Source organism: Phalaenopsis equestris, unplaced genomic scaffold (genome assembly GCF_001263595.1).
Source record: "Phalaenopsis equestris unplaced genomic scaffold, ASM126359v1 Scaffold000748, whole genome shotgun sequence".
NCBI lineage: Eukaryota > Viridiplantae > Streptophyta > Magnoliopsida > Asparagales > Orchidaceae > Phalaenopsis > Phalaenopsis equestris.
Window position 1 is genome coordinate 14,517 of NW_018165188.1, and position 10,858 is coordinate 25,374.

The 10,858-nt window shown below is 33.7% G+C and overlaps 1 protein-coding gene across 1 annotated transcript; it reads left to right on the forward strand.

Moving 5' to 3' along the window:
- Positions 1-3,434: 3,434 nt before the first annotated feature.
- Positions 3,435-6,990, forward strand: LOC110030660 (heavy metal-associated isoprenylated plant protein 3-like). The gene is made up of 6 exons (XM_020733487.1): positions 3,435-3,514; positions 3,602-3,773; positions 4,420-4,709; positions 5,385-5,472; positions 6,285-6,480; positions 6,511-6,990. Exons 1-6 carry the CDS (start codon positions 3,506-3,508, stop codon positions 6,800-6,802), a joined length of 1,047 nt encoding a protein of 348 aa, XP_020589146.1. The 5' UTR covers positions 3,435-3,505; the 3' UTR covers positions 6,803-6,990.
- Positions 6,991-10,858: the final 3,868 nt, after the last annotated feature.

The following is a 10,858-nucleotide window of genomic DNA, read 5'->3' on the forward strand; positions in this document are numbered from 1 at the left end:
GTAGGAGAGGGTTAATCTTGGTTAAGCAAAAGCTTTGAGTTAATTTGGGGCTTAGGTTAAAAATTAGGGTTTGGACTAAGAATTGGATTTGAGCTTGTTTCAAAACTAGCTGAAGAGTTGAAATGGTCAATGGGGATGTCATAAAGAGTTTAGGAGATGAATTTTGGGGCAATTGAATTAACCACATGGTTCAATTTGATCGAATTTTGAAATTGGGCCAATTTGGGGCATTTGGTTTGGACTTGGGTTTAAAGTTGGCTAGAATTTGAATTTAGGTCAACTGATGGTTTAATTTAGATTAGAAGATTTTCATGAGGCATTTGGGCATCAATTTGGTGGAAGTTGAGAGGCTATGGAGTTCAATTTGGGCATTTTCATTTGGATTTGATTTTGGTCGAGTCTGAGTTTGGATCTAGGCCACTTGAGGGCTCAAATTGGTCTAGGAGAATGTTATGAAGAGTTTAGTATTCAATTGGGTAAATTGAGCTGACTATGAGATTTAACTTGATGGAATTTGAACATATATTCAATTGGGGATTTTGGCCCAAAACTAACATTTGGGTTTTAAGATTGGTTCAATTGGGCTCCAAATTGGTGTAGATTAGGATTGGACATGTTGATGATTGATTTAGGTTTGAAATTGAGTGAGGTTGAAGTAAATTTGGTGGAAATTAGGCTTTTAAGGGCAAAATTGAGATTTTAGTCAAAACTGGTACATGTGGTCATATTGGACCCAATGAGTGGTTAGGATTGATTTAGAAGATGTTTGGAATGATTTGGAAGGTTTTTGGAATTTTTTGGACATAAAGTGTATTTTGGTAATTTTTGGCAATTGTAGGGGTATAATGGAAATTTTGAGAATTTTGAGAATTTTGAGCAATTTAAGTGGTTTGAGATGATTTTGGGAGAGAAATTAATCATTTCGACAATTTTAAAAATTTTTGGGTTTTAGGGGTATTTTGAAAATTATGAAAAAGTTTGGGAGCAAAAGGTCAAAAATTAGAGTCTTGTTGGAATTGATATCAGTTAAGGATGCTAATCATAAAATCTCCCTCTTTAAGTCATAAGACTAAGGGAACCCTCATTTCAGATCCCCCATGTGTTGGTCCTAACCATCCTTGTCAACGACTAAGAGTTTGGGGAACCACCCACATGAGTCTCCAAAAGAGTAGGGAGTCAAGCTAAACATGCTTGGTTTTGGATTTGGATTGAAGGTGAGGGGTTCAAGTGTTTTTGTGCAAGACTAACCAAAAGCACACCACCCTGGGCTAACCCTAAGGTTAAACAGTCCTATGGGGACTCTTCTTAAGTTCTCTCATGTTGGTTCCAACCTTCTAAGAGCCAAAAGGAAAAGCCAAACATGTGAAACTCCAGAAAGAGCAAAGAGATTATCACTACCACGATGGATCTGCATAATTATATTTGGTGACATCCTTCTTGCAACAACATTCACTTTCATAGAGTCGATGAGGATCAAGAGCATCTACTAACGAAAGCATATGACTACCACCTCAAGGGGAGAATGATGAATACCCTATATGTTATATAGTGGGGGAAACCAAAAGTGAAATGGATGAGTTGAGGGAACAAGTTACTGATGCGTTCGATGGAAGGTGATTGGATTTGTTTTTTATAATTTATTCATCACTATGTGTAACTAATTTCCTTTAAAAAAACATTTATTTTTTTAATGTTTAGTGTCACTATATTCCACTGTAGGTGGTGATCGAGACTGGACAGTGTCACTGGAGGACGTTGTAGCACAGGACAAACATAGCCTTCATGCTAAAAAAAAATAATCATTTTGTTATATGTAATTTTAATATTTCTTAACCTTTTTTCTTGTGCTTTTGATACTCACTGTTAAGTGAGTTGTGTATCTAAATTTTAGTATTGTTTTGATCTGAATTTCTGCTTTTAAGTATTAAATATATGTGTGTCACAATTCTGTTACAAACAAATTTACTAAATAAAAGCAAAATGGTCATTATTCCAAAAACGATTCTCCATCATTATTTTCACACAGTTGCAACAAATAGACAACCAGCTTTCAGCAGCAGCTTCCTCACAGCAGCTTGAAAAGCTGAAAAGCTGTAGCTGCCCCAAATAGGCCCTAATTAAGAGCTAAAAAAAAATATTTTTGGGATTGGTTACAACATTCAGAATAATATATTGCCTTGGAAGGCAAAATATGATTTTAATTACACAAACAAAGTAATATTTCAATGCTCTACGTTTATATTATAAGAAAAATTTCCCCTAACTAGTTCATGTATGATATGATTTATTAGTATGTTACGGTAAAAAAATCCCTAGAGAGATAAGTCACATTGTTAATAACATCTTAAGTGTAGTCATTGTCTATAAAATTCTTAATTGAATTAGTGACACATTGTTCTTATTTTAAAACTCATTTATTAAGATTATTTATTATGTAAATTCAGTCATGATCAATTCAAATGTATAATGGCTCTTATTGCAAGTCAAAGGAGGAACGGTGAGATGCTTAAGCTTAACGAGCACTCGGACTAGTGAGTCTTGCTTAAAGCTCCATCACTTTTAACTCTCTAGACCTCATGAAGTGCATACTTCACGAAGGATGTGGTATGTTTTAAGTGCCTTAGAAATGATTTATGTTAAACTCTTTTGCTTTCATTTAATATTCATTTTGATTCTTTGAGTCGAGTAATCATTAATTTAATTATTCCTTAAATTTTATTTTGAATGAATTTAAATTTATTGAGAAATTTTCAGAAGGATCCAACAAATCTATCCTACGATGGATTTGCTAAAGGTTATAAGTTTTTATGCAGTATAAATAAGAACAAACATATATAAAGCACGATGTTCGAGAATTTCTATGTTTGTTTAGTTTCTGAAATGATTGGTCTTTCGTGAAAGTTTGTGTGCAACTTTTGAGCAATTCCTCATCACTCTTTAACAACTAGAGAGGCTTGAGCTTCTACTTCTTCAAGTAAGTTCGAGAAATGTTCATCAGAGCTTACTCAGGCGAAGAATAAAAATAATTTTACATCTGAAAATGAAGTAGTTAATTAAACATTTAATCAAATAATTTTATAGTTGACAATAATCACTAAAATGATTAAAATTTATAGTATATTTAAATCAAGTCGACTCATGAGTGGATCAACTTTGAGTTGACAATTACATTGTGCATCAACTTTTTAAAAAATTTATTGAAATGTTTCAAGACTTTGTATGCACTTAATCATACTCTTAATTAGTTTATTTAAAATTCCTTTTTTTAGACACAAATTTAAGAAAAAAAAAACATATTTTGTTTAATTATGTAGAGTTTTATTTTTAGTACGTGTCTCCAAAATTTTTATTCATTTGTAAATACTATTTAACTTGAAAGATTTAAAAAAAAAATGGTTCAAGTCTCTCGATTTTTCCACACATTGCCGCCTATTTATAAGCCACCATTTCAAGTCCGCACTTCACATTGGTGTTGATAGAAAGCGAGCGAGAAGCCAGAGAAGGCATGGGAGAGGTAAGTGGATCCTCGTATCAGGGTTTTAATTTCAGGCTGTTCGATTTTGCCTAACCTTATTTGAGTTACCGATTCACTCTTTTGCAGAATAAAGATAAGGGAGATGAGAAGGAGAAGAAAGGAGGCGGCAGCGAGAAAAAGAAGGAAGGAGGAGGATCAGAGAAGAAGGAAGAAGGGCCGCCTAAAGTGGTTCTTAAGGTCGATATGCATTGCGAGGGATGTGCATCGAAGATCAAGCGATCCGTCAAAGGATTTGAAGGTAAACCTCGCCTTGTTTGACTTTGTCCCTCATTGATCTAATCGCCCAGCTAGAGATCAGATTATAACTTTTCAACTATTTAGAAAAATGAATCGGAAGGGAACTTTCCAATTTCGATTTCCCCGTTTATTTCTTCACTTCTTCTGTTTTGCTTTTTTGCTTGGGGAATTGATTTATAAGGAAAATTAAGGAATTATGCTTTGATTCTGTTGATTTTGAAAAGGAATTACATGGTTAGTCTCTGTCTTACTAATTTTCCAAAGCCGAAACGTCCTGTGCGCATCACACTGATCCTTTCTGCCCCAAATCTGACTTACTTTAATCTGTCGTGATGATCATCAACTATTTTAAATATTTTATTCCTATTTTTAACAAGAGTAAATAAATATCTCCTAAATTTTGTTGTTGTACTGGTGAGAAAAAAATGTTTAAAATCGAAAAATTATCTATATTAAATTCCCAGCAATTCATTGAAAGCGTGAAAAAGGAGCAGTGTACTTATGTTTCCACGATCTGGCATCCAACTAACTAATTTGCTAGACGGAGGAACTCTCATCATCCAACTATTTGTAATATTGGATTTAAGCTTTTTATTGTTGCCTTTATTAATTGTTTGTTATTATTATTATTATTTTTAATTGCATAGGTGTGGAGGGTGTGACGCTGGATATGGCGAGCAACAAACTGACGGTTATAGGGACAGCGGATCCGTGGAAGCTTCGAGACCATGTAGAGGCTAAGACTCGTAAAAAGGTTGAGATCCTGTCGCCGGCAAGTCCACCGAAGAAGGACGCCGACGGCAGTAAGAAGCCTGCTGCCACCGACAGCAAGAAGACTTTGGAGGCCGATAAAAAACCTCCCGACGGTGACAAGAAGCCCGCCACCCTCGGCGACTCTAAGGAGAAGAAGAAGCCGGAGGATAAGATTTCCAAGGAGGTCAGCGACCGAAACTAATACTTTTTTAATTATTATTACTATTTCTAAATGCTTGAGACGAAATGGAAAGAAAAAAAAAACTCTGCTATTTTGTCAAGAAAATACGCTAGACAAGACGGACGATTGGACGAAAAAATTAAAAAAAAGGAAAAATTTTATTGGGCTGGCCTAATAAAATTAATCATTGCTCGCTTTCTTCTGTTATAATATTTTATAAAAAATATCTCCTTTATTGAAATTGACTTATGAATTATCCTGTTATAATATTTTATAAAAGAAGTTTTAAATATCTCCTTTATTGAAATTGACTTATGAATTATGCTTTTTTTTTAAAGATGAGAGCCGAAGTCCAGTGCTATTTCCGAAACCGCATCGTCTAGGAGTTTAAATTTCAACAAATATAAAAAAGAGTCAGATGCTGAATTATGGAATTTGAAAAAAAAAAAATACAACCGAGAATTTTTGTGAAAAGCATTCACTTACTCAATATAATTTGAAATAAATTACTTTAGTTGAATAAAATGCGTCCAATCAGATGATACAATTTATCATATTTTTCATCTCAGATATAATATTAGATTTAAATGTTAAGTTATCTGGTTTTTATTATTTGTATTAAAAAAAACAAGTGTTAGGGGGGAGAAAATAACATCGTTTCTTGTGCGGTCATGTTAGCCGGCAGCGTCTGCCGTGGTGCTGAAGATACGTCTTCACTGCGATGGCTGCATTCAAAGAATTAAGAAGACCATTCTCAAGATTAAAGGTACAAAATCTAATTCATTTAAAATTAATTTATCCTTACTAATTTTTTAGTTGAAAATTTGTTTTGTTCCTCCTGTGTTAAATTAGATTTTCACTTCGAGTCAGCAATAGATGACTGACAAAAGAAATTTTCATTTTTGTAAAAGGTATTTACATGCATACCACACAATTATTATGCATTGGCATGTGCCACATCTTAATTTTTCATATTTACAGGTATAGCCGTTAACCTATTCATATTACATAAAAAAATAACACTATTACATTCCCTTGACATTGAGATACATCTCTTAATATATAACTTTAAAACATTAAAATGTTATGTTTTAATGCATAAAGCCAGCAAAGAATGTCCACGGATCAGAAAGTCCGCCCGACCAACATAAATCTCAAAATATGTGAACATAACATTGGGGTGCTGCTAAATTACTATTTACTTAATTATACAATTGTATAAAAGGATAATTAACTATTTTATAAATAATTATAAATAAATTCTAACTAATATAAATATTTTAAAATTTTAAATTATTAATTAATTAACAATAAATTGTTAAAATTTTTGGCTGATATTTTAAAAATACAGTGAAAGGTTTAATTAATGTCAATGACTACTGACAAAAGAGTTGGGAGTTGGAAAAATTACTTGATCCCTTGTTCTTAATTCTAAAATTTGATAATCTATTTTATTTTTCATAAATTTAGGAATGCTTTTTTCTTATTAGAAAGAAAGTTTATTAAAATCCTACAGTTAGATATTTCAAATTTATGTAAAGGTCGCTTAACATTCGTTAAACTTCATCCAATGCCCAGGGGTGCAAGATGTGAGCGTTGATGCCCAAAAGGATTTGGTGACGGTGAAAGGGACCATGGATGTGAACTCGCTTCCTCAGCATCTCAAGGAAAAGCTAAATCGCGGAGTCGAGATTGTTGCAGTGACCACCACCAGCGGCGGCGGCTGTGGTGGAAGCGAGAAGAAAGATAAGCTCACTGCCGCTGCCGCTCGCGGGTAGGGGGTCGGGTGCGGCAGTGGTGAAAAGAAGGAGAAAGGCAGTGGCGGAGGCGGGGGCGGAGCCGGCATCGGAGGTGGGGGCGTAGGCAGCGGTGAGAAGAAGGGTAATGGCGGCGGAGGGGGGGGTGAGAAGAAGGTTAATGGCAGCGGTGGAAAGAAGGACGAAATGCCGGAGGCAACGGTCTCGGCGACGGCGGTTCCGGGGATGGAGGCGAATAGGGTGGACCATTACGGTGGACCGTACGGCTACAGAGCGGAGATGTTGCACGCGCCGCAGCTATTTAGTGACGAAAACCCGAACGCCTGCTCTCTCATGTGATGTTGCGGCTCATCTTAAGATGCCTTCGTTTTTGTTAGCTATTTTGCGATTAAAATCCGAGTTATGGATGTAAATAATGGTCGAAAGTAGACTTTAAGTGGTATAAAGCATGTTAAGTGATGTTTGGGTTTTGAGGAAGTCCGTTCACTGCTTTTTGAGTTGCTTATTCAATTTTGATTCTTCTTTTTTTTTAATAAGGCATTTTGTAAGTCAATTTCAATTGTAATCGATTGGATAATTCTCTTAGAAACCAAGTGTATAAATGCACTTACTGAATTGAAAATTTTAAATGTGATAATACTAAAAAATCACTCGATTAATGTTCAAATTTAACTCGATTTCAATAAAATAAGTCAATAAATGAATTTCAATTGCATATTACTTTACATCGCTCAATTTAAGTGCAGGCCTAGCTATTTTACAGTCAATATTTTCGGTTGATGATCTTCCCTACGAACCAAAATATTTAACCAAGTATAAACAAAGTTTTATCAAAATATCCACCTTTTTTTAATAACATTCATACTGTATAAAAAGTGGATGGTTTACTCTTTCGTTTAAATGATTTAATTTAACTACAATTTAAGAATAATTAACTCAATATTCAAAAATTTTAAAGGAAAAAAATTAAATGACTTGTTGAAAACTTAACATGAAAAATGATATTTAATGTTTCGTTAAATTTTAAAAAGAAATGCGATTGTAGTTTAGACGTCGGTCATAGTATCATAATTATAATTTCGTATTGTTAAGACCTAACAGTTTTTTAATATTTCTAATTAATTCATAAATTAAGAGATTGCCCAGGATTTGATTCAAACTCAGAATCAAACGATATTCCTAGCCACCCCACAATCGACAATAACTACGAGGGCGCAGAAGTTTCACAGCAGGAACAAGGGAGTACCTTCGCAGGAATCTTACAATTGTAGGTCCCACTTACGTAAACACAAACAAACAACTAAAGATGCCTAAAAGAAACGGGACAATTGCTTCATGCCAAAGAACATTCACACACCTTGTCACTGTTCTATCTTTCCTTTCATGGCAACTTCTTCCTATGCCACCCGACGTTACCAATGATGTTATGCCAAATGAAATTGATTGCAAAAGCAGGGCGATTTTTAACCGTCCACTAATAAAAAAATTTTTTGTTCTAAATCAAATTGTGCTTTCATAGGGATAAGTAAATAAACTTTTAAACAATATGATAAAGTAATGATTAAGAAAATAGGCTTGTGATATTTCATAGTTCTATTTTCTTAGTCGATTGAATTAGTGATACAAGGATGAGTGCAAGGATGATTTAATTACTTATTATTTTGGTAAGTGATGCATGCTAGAAAATTCGCGGTGGTATAGTAATGGATTATCATCTTAGCTTTATACAATAAATGTGCACACACTCAAGTAAAATGAAACAACAGTAGTAACACCAGAAATTTTTAATTGGAAACCCGTAATAGGCAAAAACCATGAGACCTAACCCAGATGTAAAAATCCACTATTTGTTGACGATTGCAGTGACATATTGTCTCACAAAAGGGAAAGTGTATGTTTCAACGTCGACTGACAACTTTTGGTCTGTGGCGGTTGACGATGATTGATGGTGATTGATGGTGGTTAATAGTCGACGACAATAGGTGGTGGTTGACAGCGACAACGGTGCTCAACTTGGGTCGATGGTTTTTTACGGCATTCGACAATATTCTACGGTGATCGGTGGTAGTTGATGCAGATTGATGGTGATCAAAGGTGATCGACGACAGTCGTCAGTGCGCAACAGCGACCGGTGGCAGTCGGCGGTGACATGGGTGGTGATGGACTTCAACTCTTTCTCAAACCTGTAAGTTCTCTCTCAAGCTGCTAGCTAATGCCGTTACATTTAGTGTGTAAATTTTACAAATATTTTTTAATATTACAAAATATAAACGGCAGATATAATATTAAATATGCAATATAATCCCAACAAAAATACCTTTTATGAAAATAATTTACCTTTAAAGCTCTTTCAAACTACCAAATCCCATTTAAAATCAACACAAGTATATGTATCGCTCAAGTAATAAAGGGCTCTAATGTAATCCCACGTGAAACTTGGAAAATCCTATAAGTAAGTTTTTAAACTTATTTTAAAATAAAAAAATACCAAATAAAAGTAAAGTCTGAAGTTTGAATATTAGCTACTAAGGTGAATGATATATAAAATGTAGTTGAAAAAACAAAGTTAACTATTTTAAACTAAACTTTCAAAAGTAAAATTGCGAAAACTAAACAAAATTTTTGTTGATAAAAAATTCAAATTTAAGAAAGCATCATTCCCCTTTACAATGAGTCTATGGATTGTGAAGAGATTAAAATCATTTGAAAATATATTTATAAAACCTGTTTTGAGCCAAATAGGAGCAATCCTATTCTTTACCCTCTTCCGAGTGCTGTAAAGAACAATGACTAATCTAGAGTTTGGTCCCTAATTTGGTGGTTAGGGTGGGAAAATAGCGACTGCCACTCCAGAGCTCCCACTACTCCCTTCCCTGAGGGCTAACAATCTCGCATTAGTTTTCAATCGATTGGACTAAATTGGAGATTTTAATCTGTCACCTTAAAATCTCAAATTCTGAATCCAACAAAAGTATATTTCTCTATTTATTTGCACTCAATTTCATGGATAACATACTCTCCATTGAAATCAAATGTATCAAATGTGATTCTTTCTCTATTGTAGAAATCATACCTCTTTTCAGGACAAATGTTTCTCAACATGTTTTAACATTTCAATTGGCCAGATTGAAAAGTAAATGAAGATCAGAGTTCAAATCATCAAAATTTATTAACATTTAAAATCGTAAAAGACAAAATCAAATCTTCACAAAACCATATCTCAAAATATGGAGAATGATAAAAAAGACAACTCGGAATTCATGAGAATGATACGACAAAACACGAATTTCATATATAAAAAAAGTTTGCAAAATAAAAGAAATAAAAGACAACTTATAACACAATCCTTCCCAATTAAATCCCTAGAAGTTCTCTCCAAGCCTTTCTCTTTTTACAAGCACACTAAATTCTCTCTTAGAAGTATAATGAAGAAGAAATCTCTCACCTACCATCTCCTCTTACAACCCTAGAAGAAAATCCCCTCTCCTTGCCTTTCACGCCACCACCTTCTTGCTTTTTTCATCCCCCTTCCAACTCTCTTTCAACTCTATGAAGTCTTCTTCTTTTACTTTGGGCTGCCTCCTTTTAAAAATAATTCAAAATTCCCTTCGAAATTCCCTCTAAAAGTCAACTCTTTTGAATTCAAAAAATGTGTCATTTGATCCATGAGACATATCCCTTCATATGAGACATATCCCTTCATTTCATAAAAGAATCTTCCAAAGTGTCTAGATGCATTGAATCACTCCAAGAGGTGTGTAGAACAAGTGTCCCCAAATCATTTAAAGTTAAATCTTAATATCCCCAAATCATGTTAAATTTATTTTTAAAACATAGTTAATTGTGAACAAATAAAATTTTAGTTTATTCCTTTTTAAAAGAAATTTTGCTTCCCCCTAAACTTATGTTTCTAAGTAGTTTTAAAAATATTTTGGTACAAAATTTAATAGGTGAAAGAAAAGAGTAAATGCATGAAAAATCAAAACTGACCTGTAGAGGATTTCTGATTATAAAACTTAGCTCTGGTATACTACTGGTACTAACTTTAAAAACATACAAACTTTACAGCATTAAATAAAACATAATCTATTCCAAAGAACTTGTTGAGAAAAGAAACATTAAAAATGAAAAACAAAACTGAAAATACTAAGAAAGCAGAAAAAGTAAAAGTTTACAATTACTATTACAGTTAAGTCCACTACATAACATGAAAGTTTTTACTATAATAGTTCTCAAATAAAAGTAAAACATAATACAATCACAAATAGCAATCAAACACAAAACGAACTATGCTAAGCTCATAAAAATATTAGTATTCATCTCTTTCCTCATCATCATCATCATATTCTTCTTCTTCTTCCTCATCTTCATCCTGAATAGGAGCATAGAGAGTGA